General features: G+C 46.2%; 1 protein-coding gene across 1 annotated transcript in view; it reads left to right on the top strand.

The window, feature by feature from the left end:
* SNRK (SNF related kinase) overlaps nt 1-23,850 on the top strand; it is a 50,806-nt gene that overhangs the window by 19,666 nt on the left and 7,290 nt on the right. The window contains exons 4-6 of the mRNA XM_068152945.1: nt 15,999-16,140; nt 20,855-21,067; nt 22,582-22,716. Of these exons, the coding sequence (XP_068009046.1) occupies nt 15,999-16,140; nt 20,855-21,067; nt 22,582-22,716 (490 nt within the window). The remainder of the gene's footprint in view (nt 1-15,998; nt 16,141-20,854; nt 21,068-22,581; nt 22,717-23,850) is intronic.

The raw sequence follows: 23,850 nt of genomic DNA, 5'->3' as shown, positions 1-23,850 counted from the left end.
GGACTTTGTAAGTGATTAGGAAGGTAAACTTATGAAGAGTACTAGAAGAAAAGGGTTGAATGGATTTACAGAGAAGGAGATCTGGCTAATAGAGAGTAGACTGTGAACAGGAGAAACACTAGAAAAATGCTTAAGAATGCAAGGAAGTTCTGTTTCTGAAAATATTCAATACCACTCCAGTAGTTAGGTTTTGCATTCTTGTTCCCCAGTATTCTGTCTGTTACTGGATGCTAGAACTTCTGTCCTAGCTGACAGATTGCAGTGCTTGCAATCTTACATTTTTTCAGTGGCACAATTTTCATAGCTCTAGAGACTTTGTGGTGCATTACAAAGTACTGTCAATGCAATAGGTGGAGTAGAAGTATCAACATGTAGCCAATAAGGTAATGACCACCTGGATTTTCCCACTGGGTAAAAAACCCCAAAGTAAAATACACAATAGGAATGTTCTAAATATGACTTGAGTATTTTAAATGCAGTAAAGACTAAGGAGTTCTGTAAAACCCTCCTTCCCCCCCCAAATGGAGCCTTGAATATGAGAGTTCAAAAGTATGTTTAGGAAGTTTAATTATGCAGCTGAGCAGTCAGATGGTGCAAACTTTTCTTACCCTTTAGAGGTAAAATTTCCTGCTAAGGTGAGGTCTGACTTGTGTGTTCAAAAGGGTGTGAATTCAGACATTTTCAAAAGAGGAATTAGTCAGGTTTTGATGCTGGTAACATGAAGGGTGTAGTCTGAAATCACAGCATCACTAAGGTTGGAAGAGACCTCAAAGATCACCGAGTCCAACCTGTCACCACAGACCTCATGACCATGGCACCAAGTGCCACGTCCAGTCTCCTCTTGAACACCTCCAGGGGTGGTGATTCCACCACCTCCCTGGGCAGCACATTCCAATGGCTAGCAACTCTCTCTGTGAAGAACTTTCTCCTCACCTTGAGCCTAAACTTCCCCTGGTGCAGCTTGAGACTGTGTCCTCTTGTTCTGGTGCTGGTTGTCTGGGAGAGGAGACCAATCCCCACCTGGCTACAACCACCTTTCAGGTAGCTGTAGAGGGCAATGAGGTCACCCCTGAGCCTCCTCTTCTCCAAGCTAAACAACCCCAGCTCCCTCAGCCTCTCTGGTGAAGTGCTCTGAACTTGTTTGGCTTTTGGGCAAATAATTCTATTAACATTGCAATAATTATGACTGACAAAGGCAAAGAGGTTTTTTTGCCAGTCAGGCTGAAATTATAGCTGAATCAATCTAAGAGCTACTTGCTTATGAGAAAGGAGGTCACGATTTCTCCAGTGCAACTACACAGTCTTCCCACTTTGAGCATCTGACTACTTGAAAACCAGCTCAATTTACTAAAACGACAAAAGGATTGCCCTGTTTATACTCTGTGCACATTAAGGTACTTGTATCTCATAATACTTTAAAAACTCCATGCATGTTTTTGTATATCCTTTTTTTTTTTAAGTACTTGCAAAAATTATTGCAAGAGGAATTATTTGAAGAGGCTGGGGGGGGTTTGGTAAAAAGCTTCACCATAAACATGGCTTTTATGGTGCCTTATGAATCATGGGTATGTAAAATCATGGAACAGGTCATCCTGAGTGCAATAACACAGCACTTAGAGGATGGCCAAGGGATCAGGCCCAGCCAGCATGGATTTAGGAAGGGCAGGTCCTGCCTGACCAACCTGATCTCCTTCTATGATCAGGTGACTGCCTGGTGGATGTGGGGAGGCCTGTGGATGTAGTTTACCTGGACTTCAGCAAGGCCTTTGACACCGTCCCCCATAGCAAACTCCTGGCCAAGCTGTCAGCCCCTGGCTTGGACAGCAGCACTCTGAGCTGGGTTAGGAACTGGCTGGATGGCCGAGCCCAGAGAGTGGTGGTGAATGGTGTCACATCCAGCTGGCAGCCAGTCACTAGTGGTGTCCCCCAGGGATCAGTGCTGGGCCCCATCCTCTTTAACATCTTTATTGATGATGTGGATGAGGGCATTGAGTCCATCATCAGTAAATTTGCTGATGACACCAAGCTGGGGACAGGAGTTGATCTGCTAGAGGGTAGAGAGGCTCTGCAGAGAGACCTCGACAGGCTGGGCAGATGGGCAGAGTCCAAGGGCATGAGATTGAACACATCCAAATGCCGGGTTCTGCACATTGGCCACAACAACCCCATGCAGTGCTACAGGCTGGGGTCAGAGTGGCTGGAGAGCAGCCAGGCAGAGAGGGACCTGGGGGTACTGGTCAGTGGTAGGCTGAACATGAGCCTGCAGTGTGCCCAGGTGGCCAGGAGGGCCAATGGCATCCTGGCCTGCATTAAGAACAGTGTGGCCAGCAGGAGCAGGGAGGCCATTCTGCCCCTGTACACTGCACTGGTTAGGCCACACCTTGAATCCTGTGTCCAGTTCTGGGCCCCTCAGTTTAGGAAGGAGGTTGACTTGCTGGAACGAGTCCAGAGAAGGGCAACGAAGTTAGTGAGGGGTTTGGAACACAGCCCTGTGAGGAGAGACTGAGGGAGCTGGGGCTGCTTAGCCTGGAGAGGAGGAGACTCAGGGGTGACCTTATTGCTCTCTACAACTACCTGAAGGGCGGTTGTAAACAGGCAGAGGTTGGTCTCTTCTCCCAGGCTGCCAGCACCAGAACAAGAGGACACAGTCTCAGGCTGTGCCAGGGGAAGTTCAGGCTGGAGGTCAGGAGGAAGTTTTACACAGAGAGAGTGATTGCCCATTGGAATGGACTGCCCGGGGAGGTGGTGGAGTCACCGTCACTGGAGGTGTTCAGGAGGAGACTTGACAGGGTGCTTGGTGCCATGGGTTAGTTGATTAGGTGGTGTTGGGTGATAGGTTGGACACGATGATCTTGAAGGTCTCTTCCAATATGGTTTATTCTATTCTAATCAAAAGTCTTTATATTTCCATGCTACAAAGATTCAGGACCAAGTCTTTTATGAAGCTATATGTTTAATAAATGTAATTGAAAAGCTTGCACTGTGAAAACATAACTGCTCCAGCCAGCTAAGGGATTACTCTCCCCTTTCTGATGCTACTGAAAAGCTTTTCACTTGAAAAGATACTAGTTAATTTAGGTCTCTCACTTGCTTTTTTTGTTTATGTCTCTAGTTAAAATGATGCCAGAGGAGTATTGAGCAGTGAACATGCATTGTACATCCCAGGCGGATGATGGTCTCTTCTCCCAGGCAGCCAGTACCAGAACAAGAGGACACAGTCTCAGGCTGCGCCAGGGGAGGTTCAGGTTGGATGTTAGGAAGAAGTTCTATACAGAAAGAGTGATTGCCCATTGGAATGGGCTGCCTGGGGAGGTGGTGGAGTCGCCATCATTGAAGGTGTTCAGGAGGAGACTTGCTGGGGTGCTTGGTGCCATGGGTTAGCTGTTTGGGTGGGTTGGATTGGTTGATGGGTTGGACACGATGATCTTGAAGGTCTCTTCCAACCTGGTTTGGTTTATTCTAATAATAAAGTTCTCCCTGTTGTGCTCCCTCACACTGCTAGAAAAACTGAGTCAGATTTGACAAATGATAATAAATGAATTTTTTTTTTACACTTTTAGAAGTGGCAAATGTAATGAATGGGTGGTAGAATGCTTTTAAAAGTTTCAGTCTTGAGAATATCCATGCCACAATGGAAAGAAAATCACACTCCATAGCAATTTGCATGCAGGGAGTAAAATTTACTTTTAATGGAAGAAGAGTCTCGTTTTTACATAGTGTGCTGTCCTTTGGTTCTGCTCTTTTCCCCTCAGTCTTAAGTACTGACAAGAAAATACTTTTAATTCCTCAAACTGTGGGTGTGAAGCCATGATGTGACAGGGCTGTAGTGAAGTTGAAGTAAGGTGGGGGGTTGGGCCCTTCTGCTCAACTTAGTTTCATAGTTTCATTCAGGGTTGGAAGGGACCACAAGGATCATCTAGTTCCAACCCCCCTGCCATGGGCAGGGACACCCCACACTAGATCAGCCTGGCCAGAGCCTCATCCAGCCTGGGCTTAAACACCCCCAGGGACGGGGCCTTGACCACCTCCCTGCACAACCCATTCCAGGGTTTCACCACTCTCATGGTGAAGAACCTCCTCCTCACATCTAGCCTGAATCTCCCCACCTCCAGCTTCATTCCATTCCCCCTAGTCCTATCACTACCTGAGATCTTGAGAAGTCCTTCCCCAGCCTTCCTGTAGGCCCCCTTCAGATACTGGAAGGCCACAATTAGGTCACCTGGGAGCCTTCTCTTCTGCAGACTGAACAGCCCCAACTCCTTCAGTCTGTCCTCATAGGAGAGGTGCTCCAGCCCTCTCATCATCCTCATGGCCCTTCTCTGGACACGTTCCAGCACCTCCACATCCCTCTTGTAATAGGGGCTCCAGAACTGGACACAGTACTGCAGGTGGGGTCTCACCAGGGCTGAGTAGAGGGGGAGGATCACCTCCCTCGAGCTGCTGGCCACACTTCTCCTGATGCAGCCCAGGATCTGATTGGCTTTGCGGGCTGCAAGTGCACACTGAGAGCTCCTGTTGAGCTTTTTGTCCACCAGCACCCCCAAGTCTCTCTCCTTGAGAGTCCTCTCTCTTGAGACAAGAGAAGAGGGCATGGCCTGGAGCTGCACCTGGGGAGGATTAGGTTGGCTGTTAGGAAGCACTTCCTCGTGGAAAGGGTAATTAGGTGCTGGGATGGACTGCCCAGGGAGGTGGTGGAGTTGCTGTTCCTGGAGGTGTTTACTTAGTGACATGGTCTAGTCAGGGTGGTGGTGTTAGGTTATAGGCTGGACATGGAGCTGGAATAGACCTGAGATCAGGTGGTGGAATCGCCTTTGGAGGTGGTGGAGTCGCCGTCACTGGAGGTGTTCAGGAGGAGACTTGACAGGGTGCTTGGTGCCATGGGTTAGTTGATTAGGTGGTGTTGGATGATAGGTTGGACATGATGATCTTGAAGGTCTCTTCCAACCTGGTCTATTCTATTCTATCATCAATGATTCTGTGATCCTGATGACTTCTCAGGAAATCTGTGCTGGCAGATACTTGTGAAGTATAATTTGTGTTCCATTCTGGATCCATTATGTACAGGTTTAACACATTCACTAGTAACCTGCTGGGTGAAGCAGAGAGTGATATATGCAAGTGGAATTACAGAGGAGAAGCTGTCATGGTAGTTTTCAGTTACTGCCATAGCAGCTAAACTGTAACTTCTAAGTACAGGGATGTTTCTTAGTCATCTTGCTGTGTTCATGGGAGAACTGTTGCCATAATACTTCTAATTGCTGTTGTGGAGCAAGATTTCATTATGATAAAAATATCTTCTCGGCCAGGAATATTAATTCCATGTATCTTGCAAACAAATACTCAGATTTCTCATGTTCAGCCCATGGCTGACTAATTTGGCAGTGCAGATCTGGTGGGACCTAATTGAGTGGTGTGCCACTTAGTTAGAAAACAATGCTGAAGTTTTGCATTCATGTGTGAAGACATTAGAGTACAAATTACACATTCTACAGCTCAAACCTTCAGGAAAAGATAATTTATTAGGAAATAGGAAGGATTTCTAGACAGTAGGAACAAATTGCCTGTAGTAGTTACATACAACAGAGCACCAGAAGCATGCAGGGAAGCGTGTACATAAGCTGTATGTGCTGTAGACTTTGTCCAATGAATTTGAGAATGTGTTAAAGAACTACTGCTTATAACTAATACTGGATTTCATCCTGGCTGATTATGTTCTGGAGTAGTGCTATTGGAATTCACACAAGAAGTGTCTGATGTATTTGTGGCTTTAATGTAGATTTCAGTAACTTTTGACTTCATGAAGCAGCCCAAACCAGGCTATTCTGGAATAAAGGGTTTTGTTCAGCAAGGCTTTTTTTCACTGTGTCCAGTTCTGGGCCCCTCAGTTTAGGAAAGATGTTGAGCTGCTGGAATGTGTCCAGAGAAGGGCAACAAAGCTGGGGAGGGGTTTGGAGCACAAGCCCTATGAGAAGAGGCTGAGGCAGCTGGGGTTGCTTAGCCTGGAGAAGAGGAGACTCAGGGGAGACCTTATTGCTCTCTACAACTACCTGAGGGGAGGTTGTAGCCAGGTGGAGGTTGGTCTCTTCTCCCAGGCAACCAGCACCAGAACAAGAGGACACAGTCTCAAGCTGCACCGGGGAGGTTTAGGCTGGATGTTAGGAAGAAGTTCTTCATAGAAAGCGTGATTGCCCATTGGAATGTGCTGCCCAGGGAGGTGGTGGAGTCACCATCCCTGGAGGTGTTTGAGGGGCCTGGATGAGGCACTTAGTGCCATGGTTTAGTTGATTAGATGGTGTTGGGTCATGGGTTGGACTTGATGATCTCGAAGGTCTTTTCCACCCTGGTCTGGTCTATTCTACTCTGTGGTGGTGTGTTTTGTTAAATATCCTTACTGAAATCTGAGGTGCATGAGTTCCTAACAAATTAGGAACAGCAAGTACTAATTGCCAGATTGAATGAAAATAGCATTTGCTTCCAAAGGTAAGGCTAGGTACCGAAGACCATGTCTGAGTCAAAATAACATGGATAGAACAGGCTGTTTCTCACAGATAATGAATTACTGTCATAATTAGCTTAAATGCCATTTGCTATTTGTGCTCTTTATTGAGACAGAGGGGTGGTGTAAGGAAGAGATTGATCCTGGGGGTGGGGGGTGGTTTTTAGGTTGGTTGGTTTGTTTATGTGTCCTGGTAGCAATTTTAGTAGATCTGTAGTGCTTTAAACCAAGGAGAAAACCCAATTCTTCCTGTTCAGTTTGAAACTGTTGGCATTCGGTGTGGATGATCTCTTCCACAGCCTTCTGCAAGGGGAAAAATTAATCCAAAAAAAGCATTTGAGCTTCTGCAGGCCTGGAAGTAACTGGTTTTGCTCTCATTTTGAAGTGCAAGTATAACAGCAATATAAAAGGCCCCATTCAATCAGTTCAATAGAAGAGAATAAACCAGGTTGGAAGAGACCTTCAAGATCAAGATTCAAGGATTGTTTAGCCTGGAGAAGAGGAGGCTCAGGGGTGACCTCATTGCTGTCTTACGACTACCTGAAGGGAGGTTGTAGCCAGGAAGGGGTTGGTCTCTTCTCCCAGGCAACCAGCACCAGAACAAGAGGACACAGTTTCAAGCTGTGCCAGGGGAGGTTTAGGCTTGAGGTGAGGAGAAAGTTCTTCGCTGAGAGAGTCATTTGTCATTGGAATGTGCTGCCCGGGGAGGTGGTGGAGTCACCATCCCTGGAGGTGTTCAAGAGGAGATTGGACGTGGCACTTGGTGCCATGGTCTAGTCGTGAGGTCTGTGGTGACAGGTTGGACTCGATGATCTTTGAGGTCTCTTCCAACCTTAGTGATACTGTGATCACCATGTCCAGCCTATCAACCAACTAAACCAAGGTGCCAAGCACCCCATCAAGTCTCCTCCTGAACACCTCCAGTGATGGTGACTCCACCACCTCCCCGGGGAGCACATTCCAATGGGCAATCACTCTCTCTGTATAGAACTTCTTCCTAACCTCCAGCCTAAACCTCCCCTGGCACAGCCTGAGACTGTGTCCTCTTGTTCTGGTGCTGGCTGCCTGGGAGAAGAGACCAACCTCTGCCTGTCTACAACCTCCCTTCAGGTAGTTGTAGAGAGCAATGAGGTGACCCCTGGGTCTCCTCTTCTCCAGGCTAAGCTTTCATTTTATACTGTAGTACGCAATTTTTCATCACTGTGGCTAAAAGAAGTCTGTTTGACTTGTCATATGGATTTTTCCTCTTAAACTGTCTGGTTTCTTCAGACAATTACTTGAAGCTGTGCTATAAATGTGAGTGCTCCTTCTGTTTTCCTTAGCCTAGGCTGTGATTAGGATCTTCAGTTTCAACAGGTATAACAAGCATGCTTACCACTTACTGTGGTGTTACTGGCCTGAGCTCAAAGAAGGTTCAGTCTCAAATTTCCAATCCAAATAAAGCAGTCCCTGATGGTATTTTGTATCTAAGCTCAAAACAACTGTCATCAAGTATTACCCAGGTGCTGCCAAACCCTGAACAAGGCCACAGTGCGGAGATGTTGATATATGTAGGTTAGATTTTCCTACTTATCTCTTCACAGATTTTTGGTATTGAAGTGCTGGTGGATTGAGCCTCTTTCAAGGCTTGTCTTCAACAGATTTCTGTGATTGGGTTTTCCACAAATCTGCTCTGAAGAGGTCATAGCAGCATCACAGGAGTGATGCCATTGTCTTTAATGTCTTAAGCTGGTGCTTAGAGTACTTGCCCCTTAAGCTGGAACTTGAGGTCTGTTTTCATCATTTACTCAGTCTGTTGGTAACCTCTGCAATGGCAAAAATCACAGGTAATATGTAAACGTTTTACAGAGGGAGTTTGTGTTGTGAGTGGCTTGTGTTACTAGATAACTAATGTTCAGCTGTTAAACTTTGCCATGAGAAATGTTAAAACCTGACTGAATTTGCTCACATGGAAAATCACTTCACAAGAAGCAGACTTGCAGTAGAAAGATGTGCTTATCAGCAGAGCAGTATACACTGTGTGAAGTTACATAGCTCTACATGCAGTGCCACAGGCTGGGGTCAGAGTGGCTGAGAGCAGCCAGGCAGAGAGGGACCTGGGGGTACTGGTCGATGGTAGGCTGAACATGAGCCTGCAGTGTGCCCAGGCAGCCAAGAGGGCCAATGGCATCCTGGCCTGCATCAAGAACAGTGTGGCCAGCAGGAGCAGGGAGGTCATTCTGCCCCTGTACACTGCACTGGTTAGGCCATACCTTGAGTCCTGTGTCCAGTTCTGGGCCCCTCAGTTTAGGAAGGAGGTTGACTTGCTGGAACATGTCCAGAGAAGGGCAAAAAAGTTGGTGAGGGGTTTGGAACACAGCCCTGTGAGGAGAGACTGAGGGAGCTGGGGCTGCTTAGCCTGGAGAGGAGGAGACTCAGGGGTGACCTTATTGCTCTCTACAACTACCTGAAGGCAGGTTGTAGACAGGTGGGGGTTGGTCTCTTCTCCCAGGCCCCCAGCACCAGAACAAGAGGACACAGTCTCAGGCTGCACCAGGGGAGGTTTAGGCTGGAGGTCAGGAGGAAGTTCTACACAGAGAGAGTGATTGCCCATTGGGATGGACTGCCCGGGGAGGTGGTGGAGTCACCATCAATGGAGATGTTCAGGAGGAGACTTGATGGGGTGCTTGGTGCCAAGTGTTGGTTGTTTAGGTGGTGTTGGATTGGTTGATGGGTTGGATGTGATGATCTTGAAAGTCTCTTCCAACCTGGTCTATTCTGTTCTATTTAAGGGGGGAGGGAGGAAATCCAAACTTTTCCCACCAAGGTCTAAACTGAATTACTTTAATAAGCAGACTCCAATTACATTATGTAGTCAAATGCAATTATGTCTATTCCAAAACAAGCAAGGAGTTCAGCTGCTTAAATTCCTAAGTTCACATAGCACATGTAAAGTGTGACAAGGGTCTGAATTGTGAGGAATGGCAGAAATCTGAGCAGAACACAAGCTCTAAGGATCCCCTGTGTCAGAGAAATGGCAGCTTTCTGAAGTGTGGAGTGCTTATTTTAGGAGTGAATCGGGAGCTTTTAGAAAAGAAATTAATGCCTCCTGAAATGCTGAGGCCCAGCTCAGTGGTTAAGCAGATGAATATGGATATCCTTTGTGCAGTGTACAAACTTGAACATAACAGATGTTTGACTGCCCTGTTTTTAAGGCAGGCATAGCATCCACGGCTAATGACGTAGTTTGGTTTCTATGGCAGTGACTTCACGTTATGTAAGGAAGTTGCATATACACAGCCCTGGTTGTCATGGTTCTGGGAATCCTGCCTGCACAGCCCTTTCCTGATCAACACTATTTAATGGCTTTAAAAACAATAAAATACCCTCTGCTGCAACTGCCTGCTAGTGCTTTTAGAAGTCCTGATGTCTTTTATTTTACTCCTGTCAGAGCGATGGCAGCTTGAAATTTCTAGTACCCAATTTAAAGGCTGGATTGCATCATCATCTTTGCTGTGCTTTTGAAAGAGACCTTGACTTTGGCTCCTGCAGTGTGCAAATGCACCTTCCTTTGCTGTAGTCATTTTAAGTCCTGCAGGTGATAAGCATGCTAAATGCGTGCAGCATGCTCGGCCTAAAGTCTGCTTTGTGACCAATTTTCTGAAGAAAGCAAATTATGTGACTCTTGGGATGGAGCTAGAGCAGTAAGCAGTTTCCATAAAGCTGTCAGCTGCTAGGTATTAAAAGCAGTAACCCCCCCTTGAAACAGTGAAGAATAAGTTGTTTCAAGGTGGGTCTGTGTAACCCTTCTCTTCCCTTCGTTCCCTCAGTCAAGAGTCTCAGATCTGGAACTGGCACTGGCACCTGAGCTCTGAGCTGAAGGGGGAATGTAGCTGAAAATCTGTGCTGAGTCATTGCTTCAAGCCAAGGAGTTTTGCTTACAAACCCTACTTCTTTATCTGACTAAAACATCCAGTAGTGAATCTATTACATCATCTACAAGTTTTGTCTAACACTCGGGTTTGGGTGTGATTGTTGCTTTTTTGTTTGTTTAGGGTTTTATGAGCATTAACACAGCTGATTTATTACTGGCACAGCTAAGGTAGTATCTTAAAATGGTATTCCAGAGAGGTGAAGAAGGAGCTAAGTTCTTTACTGTGCATATTCTGTGTCCAACCATATGTGCATTGAACTGAAGGTGAGATTTGTTTGTTTGATTTTGGGGGGTTTTTGGGGTGGTGTTTGTTGTTTTTCACAACAGCCTATTTAATAGGTCTCAAATAAAGCAGTCTTGCTTTGCATTCTGATCCTGTCCATGCAGTTCTGCAGTCTTTTGTGGTTTGTTTTTTGTTGTTTTTGACTCTGGAACTTGAGCAACCCTTTAGTGAACCAGTCAGTGAATGGATGAAAATGTAAATAGATATAGTCTTTGCTTTTTAAATGTCTAGCTACAGCTTTTAATAGTGTGTGGAAAAATAGAGTAGAATAGAATAAACCATGTTGGAAGAGATCTTCAAGATCATTGTGTCCAAACTATCACCTAACACCACCTAATCAACTAACCCATGGCACCAAGCACCCCATCAAGTCTCCTCCTGAACACCTCCAATGATGGTGACTCCACCACCTCCCTGGGCAGTCCATTCCAATGGGCAATCACACTTTCTGTGTAAAACTTCCTCCTGACCTCCATCCTGAACCACCCCTGGCACAGCCTGAGACTGTGTCCTCTTGTTCTGGTGCTGGATGCCTGGGAGACCAATCTCTGCCTGTCTACAACCTCCCTTCAGGTAGTTGTAGACAGCAAGAAGGTCTTCCCTGAGTCTCCTCTTCTCCAGGCTAAGCAACCCCAGCTCCCTCAGCCTCTCCTCACAGGGCTGTGTTCCAAACCCCTCACCAACTTTCTTGCCCTTCTCTGGACTCCTTCCAGCAAGTCAACCTCCTTCCTAACCTGAGGAGCCCAGAACTGGACACAGGACTCGAGGTGTGGCCTAACCAGTGCAGTGTACAGGGGCAGAATGACCTCCCTGCTCCTGCTGGCCACCCTGTTCCTGATGCAGGCCAGGATGCCACTGGCCCTCCTGTCTGCCTGGGCACACTGCAGCCTCATGTTCAGCCTACCACTGACCAGTACCCCCAGGTCCCTCTCTGCTTGGCTGCTCTCCAGCCACTCTGACCCCAGCCGGTAGCACTGCATGGGGTTGCTGTGGCCAATGTGCAGAACCCAGCACTTGGATGTGTTCAGTCTCATTTTTTCTAAGTTGCAAGTTTTACGTCCCTCTGTGAAGGATATTCTACTTCCACCCATGTGAATCATTGGATTGAAGGATTTTGTTTCCCTCAGTCTAAAAAAACCCCAAACTTTAACTGCAGAATCTTTACCCAAGGAATCAAAGGCAGGACCTCCTTGCAGCATGAAATATGACATTTCAGTCTTTACCAGGCAGCAAGGTCATTCTTACCAGGCTTGGTAAGCATGCCCTAGACCCAAGAATAGAATAGAACAAACCAGGTTGGGAGAGACCTTCAAGATCATCGTGTCCAACCTATCATCCAACACCACCTAAACAACTAACCCATGGCACCAAGCACCCCATCAAGTCTCCTCCTGAACACCTCCAATGATGGTGACTCCACCACCTCCCCGGGCAGCCCATTCCAAACCTGCTGGCTGAATAATTGCAGTGGTTTGAAATACCAGTGAATCATTCAGTGCTCACAAACTAGTTCCATTTCTCCAGTACTCCTTCAGGTTTTGTCTATTTCAAACGAAGTTGCTTTGAAAATTTGTTTAAAGCTTCCTCTTAGCTTTTTTTTTAAGCACTTCCTCCACACTCACCATCCTCTACACTGTTTGGTGTGAGTCAAAAATAGTTGTGGTTTGTAGCTGAGTGGTTTAAACCTTGTGCTGGCTTCAATAGAGCATTCAAGTTCTGTGTGTTTACACTATCAACGTTGGTTTAGTTCTTGCTGTGCTGCATCATGCTTGCTTTGCTGTTCCAAAATACCTACAATGTGCTGTTACATGAACTCATCTGAAAGAATTCATACTGAATGGGTGCATGAAGCATTTTACTGGGGGAGGAGGGGGGAGGAAGTACCATTTGGAATACTAGGGTTGGAAGGTGCTGCCCAGGGAGGTGGTGGAGTCACCGTCCCTGAAGGTGTTCAAGAGGGGATTGGATGTGGCACTTGGTGCCACGGTTTAGTAGTCATGAGGTCTGTGGTGACAGGCTGGACTTGATGATCTTTGAGGTCTTTTCCAACCTTATTGCTTCCATGATTGTATCACAAATTAAATTGTAGGCAAAAGTGATAATCTAGGAGGGCATTAATGTCCAAAAGATAACTTAATGTAAGTACATAAATTCACATCTTTTATGTGCTTGCAGGAGCTCAGGTTTTACAGTCTGTTGTGTGGTGGGTGGGGTTGTGTGGTGAGGGGTTTGGAACACAAGCCCTATGAGGAAAGGCTGAGGGAGCTGGGGCTGCTTAGCCTGGAGAAGAGGAGACTCAGGGGTGACCTTATCACTCTCTACAACTACCTGAAGGGAGGTTGTAGACAGGCTGATGATGGTCTCTTCTCCCAGGCACCCAGTACCAGAACAAGAGGACACAGTCTCAGGCTGCGCCAGGGGAAGTTCAGGCTGGAGGTCAGGAGGAAGTTCTACACAGAGAGAGTGATTGCCCATTGGAATGGGCTGCCCGGGGAGGTGGTGGAGTCGCCGTCATTGAAGGTGTTCAGAAGGAGACTTGATGGGGTGCTTGGTGCCATGGGTTAGCTGTTTGGGTGGGTTGGATTGGTTGATGGGTTGGACACGATGATCTTGAAGGTCTCTTCCAACCTGGTTTGGTTTATTCTAAAGTTTATTCTATTCTAAAATGCACCAAAGGTTTTGGTCACTTTCAGAATAAACAGTAGGGCAAAGATGCAAGTGTCTTTACAAAACTGAAACTGTATCTCTTGGGTGAAATTACCTCTGAGTTTTGTGAGAGTCTTTCAAATCCTGTGCTCCAGAATATTCAGCTTTCTGGCATCAGGCTGTCGAAGTATTAATGCACTTACTGGATCTTAAACATGTGAATAACCATGTTGAATTTGCAGGTAAGCCTGATGTGGTGTAGTGACCTCTAAATGCTCAGTACTTACAGGGTTGAGGGTGAGCATAGCAGGAATCAGGTAACTGTCTGAGTTAACAGCATGTTAGCTGCAAATTAGAGCTCTGCAGGAAATTACCCTCTAGTGTTCCTCTTCCTCTCTCAGCTAAACCAGATGAGCAATGGGTTGTAACTGGCAAAATGAGTAACTGTTACAGAGATGAAGGTGTGTGATTTACTTTATTAAACAAAATTGTAGCTATCCTTCAGGTTTAAATGTATGTCAGATATTTTGAGTAGGCCACAGAAGGAAAACTGGATAGGTAACTTAGTGTGGTTCCCTTTTACAAGCTCTTCCACAACAGACTTGGTGTATCCTGCTTCTTGCAGGAGCTGACAGTTCAGCTGTCTGGTTTTGCTGTGTACAGGTCTGTGAAATGCTGGAGTGCAGAACCCCAAATTGTCACTGGAATTTTCAGAGCATGGCCTTTTCTCTAACTGCATATTGGAGTTATTTATTCATTCAATCTGAAGTATTGCTCAAATGCAAGCTTCCTGCACTGCATGCAGTGAGACTGCAACAGTTTGCCTAGAAAAGATTGGAACTGAGTATTACCTTTACAGGAAGCAGAAACGAAAGGGTTTCATATCCAGCAGCGCTGATCTTTACTCTTTTGGTATGTTGTTATATTGGGGAATAAGAGAGTGTGCTGTAGAGATCACTGCCAGTTAGAATAGAATAGAATAGACCAGGTTGGAAGAGACCTTCAAGATCATCGTGTCCAACCCATCAACCAATCCAATGCACCCAAACAACTAACCCATGGCACCAAGCACCCCATCAAGTCTCCTCCTGAACACCTCCAGTGATGGTGACTCCACCACCTCCCCAGGCAGCCCATTCCAATGGGCAATCACTCTCTCTGTAGAGAACTTCCTCCTAACCTCCAGCCTAAACCTCCCCTGGTGCAGCCTGAGACTGTGTCCTCTTGTTCTGGTGCTGGCTGCCTGGGAGAAGAGACCAACCTCTGCCTGTCTACAACCTCCCTTCAGGTAGTTGTAGAGAGCAATAAGGTCATCCCTGAGTCTCCTCCTCTCCAGGCTGAGCAACCCCAGCTCCCTCAGTCTCTCCTCACAGGCCTTGTGTTCCAAACCCCTCACCAACTTCATTGCCCTTCTCTGGACTTGTTCCAGCAAGTCAACCTCCTTCCTAAACTGAGGGGCCCAGAACTGGACACAGGACTCAAGGTGTGGCCTAACCAGTGCAGTGTACAGGGGCAGAATGACCTCCCTGCTCCTGCTGGCCACACTGTTCCTGATGCAGGCCAGGATGCCATTGGCCCTCTTGGCTGCCTGGGCACACTGCAGGCTCATGTTCAGCCTACCATCGACCAGTACCCCCAGGTCCCTCTCTGCCTGGCTGCTCTCCAGCCACTCTGACCCCAGCCTGTAGCTCTGCATGGGGTTGTTGTGGCCAATGTGCAGAACCTGGCACTAGGATGTGTTCAGTCTCCTGCCCTTGGACTCTGCCCATCTGTCCAGCCTGTCGAGGTCCCTCTGCAGAGCCTCTCTATCCTCCAGCAGATCAACTCCTGTCCCCAGCTTGGTGTCATCTGCAGATTTACTGATGATGGACTCAATGCCCTCCTCCAGATCATCAATAAAGATGTTAAAGAGGATGGGGCCCAGCACTGATCCCTGGGGCACACCACTGGTGCCTGGCTGCCAGCTGGATGTGACACCATTCACCACCACTCTCTGGGCTCAGCCCTCCAGCCAGTTCCTAACCCAATGCAGTGTGCTCCCATCCAAGCCTTGGATGTTGTGTTTGAATGTGTTTAGAAAGCTAAAACGCTTCCCAGTTCATGGTGTGGCTGGTGTAAGGAGGTGTTTTTACCTAAGTGACTTATTTACTGTTAGAAATTGCCAAGAATATTTTTTAAAGCAACACTAATGAAGGAAAAATGTATCTGGTTCAGCCTGACAGAATTAAGGGTCTGTCTTTGTAATTTCTCTGCCTCATGGAGTAACATATAAACAATAGTGAGGAATGTGCTCTTAATGCAAATCCCTTCAATCATCTCTGTCTGCTGATGAAGAAAAGTCATGAATTCTGAGTGACCAGAGTATCTTCAGCTTTATCTAACACTTTGCTATCAAAGATGTCATGCATTTCAAACTGTGATGCATCCTTGAAGTCATGGCATTCTGATTATTGTTTTTCCTCTAAAATGACACAAGTTGTCCAACAATGGAACAACAGTATCCTGTACTTCAGCAGGACTGCTAATTCCATGAGTAATACTGATAATCAAGAGTGCAGCGGTAACTCCAGGATTCATCTCAAGAACATTTCACAGTTTGGATGGGGAAGGATGTCCATTTCCTCTGCAGTTGCTTTAACATATGTACTATATATTTTCAGATATATGGAGTTTAGGGGTCATCCTCTTCATGTTGGTTTGTGGACAGCCACCATTTCAAGAAGCAAATGACAGTGAAACTCTGACTATGATAATGGACTGCAAATACACAGTGCCGCCTCATGTGTCGAAAGAATGTAAAGAGTAAGTAGAGTGCTAAAGAACTTGGAAGTGTTCACAGAAGTGGATTCTCATTACTTTGGTGGGGGGAGGGTTGCCTGTACCATTTGAACAGCCTGAGAAGCACTTTGTCTGTTAATAAGATGTTATGGCTACTGCTTTGTGCTTAATTCTGCTAGCTTACTTGTAACTTAGTGTCACGAGCCCACTGGTATGTTGCATCTCTGCCTTGATGTCCTGATGAATCGTGAGCCCACCCAGCTAGGAATATCTCACCTCGGTGTTTCCAGTCGAGATCAGAATCAGAGTCCATGTCTACTTGAGAAACTCTTGCAGCTAGATCTGCCTGATTGTTATGTTGCTGTTCCTCAGTAGCTTTGCTCTTAGGAATATGAGCATCAATGTGTCTCACCTTCACTGGAATTCTCTCGACTCAATCAGCAATGTCCTGCCACAGGTCATAGGGAAGCTGAATCTTATACTTAAACCATAAATATAATTTATACATTATCTGCCTAAGCAATCACAAATCAATCCTAGAAAATACTTAGAGATCAGTACAGAACAAATTGAATAGACTAGACGCTCTGAAATCCAAAACCCTTTCATGTTTGCAGCTCCAACTCGAGCAGACAGTAAATCAAGCAAACTTTGCCCTGCTTCTGGACAGCAGTTATCCCTAAGCCCCGAGTTGGGCGGCCAAGAAATTGTGTGGTGGTGAGAGAAGGTTCAGTTCTCCCCCTTCACACAAAGAAACCACAGCTAACTCAGTCAGAGGAGCAGAAATGAATATAAGCTATATTCACAAACAGGATGAAATGCAGATGATTGTATACACAATATACAGTATTAACAATGTATGCAGCAAAGAACGTAATACAGAACAAAACTCCCTCCTCCAGCCAGGAAGGTGTGTCCCCCCCTACCCCCTCTCTCCCCCTACCTCCCTTTTTTCCCAGAAAGGGTTAGAGAGAGAGAAAAGGTAGTTATTAAGGAGAAAATTCTGTTAGCTCAAAGCATATGCAAGAATTATTCTTATCTGTTAGTTCAAGGTTAACTCCGACCAGCAGCTGTTGCTCAGAGAGAGACAGAAGCAGGCAGGCTGAAAAGACAGACAGACAACAGAACTGACTGAGACTCAAACAGAACTAAAACTTAAAGTTGTATTTTCCCTATCTACCAATGAAATTCATTCAGAATATCTTTGTTTTCAAATATTCAGCCGGAGTGTTCCAGCAACTGTCCCTTTCTTAAAGGCACAGCCTCAAAGGGTCACACTTGGCTATTTCTTCCCATTGATTGAGCAGTTTCTTGGGCACCAGTATTGCTTGCTTTTGGCTTTGTTTCATTCCTTTTAAAAACTTTATTATCTTTCTTCTTACTAAAAGATGAATCCCATCCTTTTTTTGTTTTGCCAATGCTACCTTTTTTCCCCCCTTCACACTTGTGTGAAGCTAAAGTTGTGATTTTATACAATGCATCCCTTTGTGTCTCAGTTGCCTCATATTTCATCAACTCTTGAAGCAGCTGCTTACTACTGACTTGGCTCTGGCTGCCAGTCTTGCAGGACAAATTGTTGCTGGGAGTATTGTTTTTGGCAAGGGTTTAAAAATGTAGTGATTCCTATAGATTTCTGTTCAAAATTCAAGCTGTCCAAACCTATCACAGCAAGTTTTCCTCACAGCATGCTGAAATTGCAACTCCCAATCAGCAGTCTAGGCAGCCCAGGGTAAAAAAAAACTACCCTGTTTGCAGTTAGCCTCTGCCACGTGGGAACTGTGACTCAGTTCAGTGTGTTGTTTTTCTGCAGTCCTCACTGCAGCTTTTTTGTTTGTTTAATATGTTCCAGTATTTCCCATAGCTCTCTGTTGGTTAATGACCTCTTCAGTCCTTTTAATGTGTGTCTCAGCTGCATCACTCAAGATGGTTTTACAGAGTCTGGCTGGATCCTTGAATCTGCAATAGGGTATCCTTTGCTTCTTACTATTGGAAGTTCAGAGGCCTTGTATGAATGTTTGAAAAATGCATTTACAGAATATAGAATTAACCAGGTTGGAAAAGACCTTTGAGATCATCAAGTCCAACCCATGACCCAACACCATCTGATCAACTAAACCGTGGCACTAAGTGCCTCATCCAGGCCCGTCTTAAACACCTCCAGTGATGGTGACTCCACCACCTCCCCAGGCAGCACATTCCAATGGCCAATCACTCTTTCTGTGAAGAATTTCTTCCTAACATCCAGCTTAAACCTCCCCTGGCACAGCTTGAGACTGTGTCCTCTTGTTGTGTTGGTGGTTGCCTGGGAGAAGAGACCAACCCCCACCTGTCTACAACCTCCCTTCAGGGAGTTGTAGACAGCAATAAGGTCTCCCCTGAGCCTCCTCTTCAGGCTAAGCAACCCCAGCTCCTTCAGCCTCTCCTCACAGGGCTGTGCTCCAAACCCCTCCCCAGCTTAGTTGCCCTTCTCTGGACACCTTCCAGCAGCTCAACATCTTTCCTGAACTGAGGGGCCCAGAACTGGACACAGGACTCAAGGTGTGGCTTAACCAGTGCTGAGTGCAGGGGTCCAGTCAAAAACACTAGAGCAGCATCTAAGATTCTGTTGTTTGACACAGAATGAAATGAAATTTGTTAATGCTGTGCTCATAACAACCATTCCTTTCTTCACCTGTCATCCGTACAGTCCAGGAATCCAATGCACAATGGGATGCCATAGCTGGCTTTCTTGTCATTAGTATCTAGCATTTCCAGTAACATGGAAAAACTGCTATCAGTGCTCTGGAACACTTGAAGAGCTTCACATACAGGAAAAGGTTTAAAATACAAACACAGGAAGAGGTTTAAAAGAGAGAGAGCTCATACCAGGGAGCTGAATCAGATCTCTTGAGATGCTGCCTGCTGGTCTGAGATCAGAAACTTCTTTCACAGCCTTTCACTTAATAAATTGGCTAATGCTCATTTGCTGTCTGCTTTCTCTACATGATGCATCAACAACATAATATCAGTTACCAAGCCCTCTGCAGGTTATGTTTTCTTAGGGCAAAAGCTCTGGGGATGTTTAAACTCCTGCTTGGGATGCATAAGCAAGTGTGAAGTAGGAGGCAGGTGCAGTACACTCGTGAAGAAAACCAAGGCTCCAATGTCTCACACTGCTTTTCCTTTTAGCAACAGCAGAGATCACAGCTACTAAGTATGCATGTAACAATCTTTTTAAGCTCTGTTTTTAATTCCATACATCATCTCAGATTAAAATAATAAGAAAACTGTGTTTTGCTTTGTGTGGCCTTGCAGTTTGCAGTGGCACAGTGTAGTGCAGTTAGAAGCATTGTGTGAGAACCACAGAGCTTTCATCCCACGTGTTGGAGCAATGTGCTGTGCTAATTTAGTCTTCTTTCTCTGTTTACTTCAGGGAATTTATGCACTTCCTTTCCAGCACTTGTAAACACTCAAGTATCCCTGGCTTGATACTAAGAATCAAATCTCTAGTAGCTATTTAAAACCAAAATATTCCTGCTTATTTTGCCATTCCATGTTGCTGTTGACAGCAGCACTAATAGAAACTTGTCTATTGTTTTACAGACCAGCCTGTAGGGCCATCTGGGACCCTTGTCCTATGTGGTGGGTTTATTACCATCCCCCTACCCCCAGCTAATTTGGAGAACTGACCCCAAAATAAAATTGCCAGGCTATAGCTGAGTTTGGGGTGGAACCAATGAAGCTCTATTTACAAGCAAGTGAAAATCTAGAAACATGAAATGCAATGAATACGTACAAAATATACAATGTATGTGCAATAGAGAGACATTTTGCAGCTTATAAACAACACAAACTCCTCAGACCCTCCTGGGTGGCTCTAGGGGGACAGGACTGTTCACCTCCTCCCCATTACCTCACTGTGGCAAGGCCATAGAAGGGGGAGAGAGAGAAGAAAAGAGGAGAAAGCTGTTATGTCTCTACTATATAGAATAGAATTAACCAGGTTGGAAAAGAACTTGGAGATCATCGAGTCCAACCTATCATCCAACACTATCTAATCAACTAGTGGCACCAAGTACCCCATCCAGTCTCTTCATGAACACCTCCAGTGATGGTGACTCCACCACTTCCCAGGGCAGCACATTCCAATGGGCAATCACTCTTTCTGTGAAGAACTTCTTCCCAACATCCAGCCTAAACCTCCCCTGGTGCAGCTGGAGACTGTGTCCTCTTGTTCTGGAGCTGGTTGCCTGGCAGAACAGACCAGCCCCTTCCTGGCTACAACCTTCCCTTCAGGTAGTTGTAGACAGCAGTAAGGTCACCCCTGAGCCTCCTCTTCTCCAGGCTAAGCAACCCCAGCTCGCTCAGCCTCTCAATTAGTAAGCCAATTAATTATATAGACCTTATAATTTCTTTTGTATCCAATGGTGATATATTTTACTTTCAGTCTTTGCAGTCAGGGACTAGGCTAGAGTTCCCCCTTCAAACTGCAGCATCCTCTAAGACCTGCTAAAACCAAGCAGGCCAGAAAAGCGAGGTTTAGAATGTAAGTGTAGCAAATGCAAGGAGCAGTGCTTAGGATATTTATAGCTTTTAATAAGCGAATTGTTTCAGTTCAGCAGTGTTTGGCATGTGATGGAGAATAAATAACTCTTTACAAGTCTCTCCAGTAAAGATCTCTGTGGGCCGAAGGCTGAGCATTTCTTCCTGCTGCTGCTCTTCCGACGGCCTTGGGTTCAGATTTGGGTTTTATTTACAGCCTGATCACACGGATGCTGCAGAGGGACCCAAAGCGAAGGGCCTCGTTGGAGGAGATTGAAAACCACGCGTGGCTCCAAGGAGTCGACCCATCTCCTGCAACAAAGTACAATATTCCTCTCGTGTCATACAAAAACCTGTCTGAGGAGGAACACAACAGCATAATACAACGGATGGTTCTTGGCGACATTGCGGACCGAGACACCATAGTGGAGTAAGTTGTCTGTTTTCTGGAGGCAGGGTTGTTTTGTGTGTTGTATCACAGAATATAGCTGGCTGGAAGGGCTTTCCACCATGATGCAGCCCAACCCTTGACCCAATGCTGAAGGGTCAACACTAAACCATGTCCCTAAGCACCAGGCCCACATGCCGCTTGGACACCTTGTTGGCTTTCATTAAAGAATGCTATAGAATAGAATCAACCAGGTTGGAAGAGACCTTCAAGATCATCATGTCCAACCTATCACCCAACACCACCTAATCAACTAACCCATGTAACCAAGCACCCCATCAAGTCTCCTCCTGAACACCTCCAGTGACGGCGACTCCACCACCTCCCCGGGCAGCCCATTCCAATGGGCAGTCACTCTCTCTGTGTAAAACTTCCTCCTGACCTCCAGCCTGAACTTCCCCTGGCGCAGCCTGAGACTGTGTCCTCTTGTTCTGGTGCTGGCTGCCTGGGAGAAGAGACCAACCTCTGCCTGTTTACAACCCCCCTTCAGGTAGTTGTAGAGAGCAATAAGGTCACCCCTGAGTCTCCTCCTCTCCAGGCTAAGCAGCCCCAGCTCCCTCAGTCTCTCCTCACAGGGCTGTGTTCAGAGCCCCTCACCAACTTTGTTGCTGTTCTCTGGACTCGTTCCAGCAAGTCAACCTCCTTCCTAAACTGAGGGGCCCAGAACTGGACACAGGACTCGAGGTATGGCCTAACCAGTGCAGTGTACAGGGGCAGAGTGACCTCCCTGCTCCTGCTGGCCACACTGTTCTTAATGCAGGCCAGGATGCCATTGGCCCTCCTGTCCACCTGGGCACACTGCAGGCTCATGTTCATCCTAGCATCAACCAGCACCCCCAGGTCCCTCTCTGCCTGGCTGCTCTCCAGCCACTCTGACCCCAGCCTGTAGCACTGCATGGGGTTGTTGTGGCCAATTTGCAGAACCTGGCACTTGGATGCGTTCAATCTCATGCCGTTGGACTCTGCCCATCTGCCCAGCCTGTCGAGGTCTCTCTGCAGAGCCTCTCTACCCTCTAGCAGATCAACTCCTGTCCCCAGCTTGGTGTCATCAGCAAATTTACTGATGATAGACTCAATGCAAACACCAAGGCCTTCAGTTAACAAACAAAGTGCCACACTCATGCTCTGAGAGAAGACATTATAGGATGAGAAATAAAGTAGATGTAACCTTAGGAGAAACTTAAAGAAAATGTGTTGGAAGAGTGTTTGAGTCCTGCAGTAGTTTGCCATTTTGAGTAAAGTGACCAGCTTCTGGAAATCCATGCTGCTGCTTGTACATTGCCTCTGAGAGGCTGTCCCCATCCAGCTGTAGCTGAACTTTTCCCAGGCTTGCTGGCTTTCTAATAAAACCAAGACATGTTTGTCAAAACATGAAAAGTAAGCAGTTTAGGCTCTCTTCCTGCTAGGAGAAGTACAGCTAATTGTGAGAGATGCACGTCCAGCTTTTAGAGGACCATGGGATGTTTGGTTCATTTCATGTCTTGTGCTTTCCTCAGGGCGCTGGAAACTAACAAGTACAATCACATCACGGCTACTTACTTCTTGCTAGCTGAAAGGATCCTGCGAGAAAAACAAGAGAAAGAAATTCAGACCAGATCTGCAAGCCCTAGCAACATCAAAGCTCAGTTCAGGTGAGACTCTTGGAGTGTGACTTTTTAACCTGGCTTATGAGAATTGCTCAAGCACTTCTGTTATTTTTAAAACCACAGCAGCTTATCCATTTTACATTTGAAATGTCTTTTGAAAGTGATGCAGCCCCCTCAGAGGCTGTTCAGAAATCAGCCACTAAGAATATTGTTCATTTTTCCTACCATTTTCAGGAAATGCCTCATCAGTCTGAAATCTGTATCTGAAGCAGTCAGTTTTCACATCTGCTAGGACAGGGCATGCTCATTGACCTTCACTTCCTCACACAGATTGTGTGTGTGTGTGGGGAAACATTAGTTGCATAATCCATAAACATGTTAATGGAGAATTAGTTACAAATGAGCACACACTCTGAATTTGATGTTCTGTTGTTAGCTTTGATCTTCAATGGGCCAAGCATCCCCTAATTCAAGCTTAGAGCAAATGTCTGTAGGTTATATTCTTTCCATGTCAGTTGATATGCCTCATGTCTAAGGGAAACAGTTTAATTGCTTTAATCACTCTTCTTTTAAAAGATCTTGCAGTAGTTAGGGTTTTTTTTTGGTGTGGTGGTGGTGTTTTCATTCATCAGTTTGACAAAAAGATGATTGAGAGAACCCCACACGTTGTAGTTAAGGTTCCTTGAGAGTTTTCAAAGCTTTAGCTTGTGACACAGCAAAGAGAAAGGGGGAAGTGGGCTTCTGGCATCTGTTTCATAGTTTCATAGTTTCATTCAGGGTTGGAAGGGACCACAAGGATCATCTAGTTCCAACCCCCCTGCCATGGGCAGGGACACCCCACACTAGATCAGCCTGGCCAGAGCCTCATCCAGCCTGCTCTTAAACACCTCCAGGGACAGGGCCTCGACCACCTCCCTTGACAACACATTCCAGGGTTTCACCACTCTCATGGTGAAGAACCTCCTCTTCACATCCAGCCTGAATCTCCCCACCTCCAGCTTCATTCCATTCCCCCTAGTCCTGTCACTACCTGAGATCCTGAGAAGTCCTTCCCCAGCCTTCCTGTAGGCCCCCTTCAGATCCTGGAAGGCCACAATGAGGTCACCTGGGAGCCTTCTCTTCTGCAGACTGAACAGCCCCAATTCCTTCAGTCTGTCCTCACAGGAGAGGTGCTCCAGC

The sequence above is a fragment of the Melanerpes formicivorus genome, unplaced genomic scaffold, assembly GCF_026170545.1.
Source record: "Melanerpes formicivorus ecotype bairdi unplaced genomic scaffold, bMelFor1.0.p_v2 SCAF_24, whole genome shotgun sequence".
Lineage (NCBI taxonomy): Eukaryota > Metazoa > Chordata > Aves > Piciformes > Picidae > Melanerpes > Melanerpes formicivorus.
The sequence above is the reverse complement of the archived record's forward strand: the minus strand, read 5'-3'. Positions and strand labels throughout refer to the sequence as shown.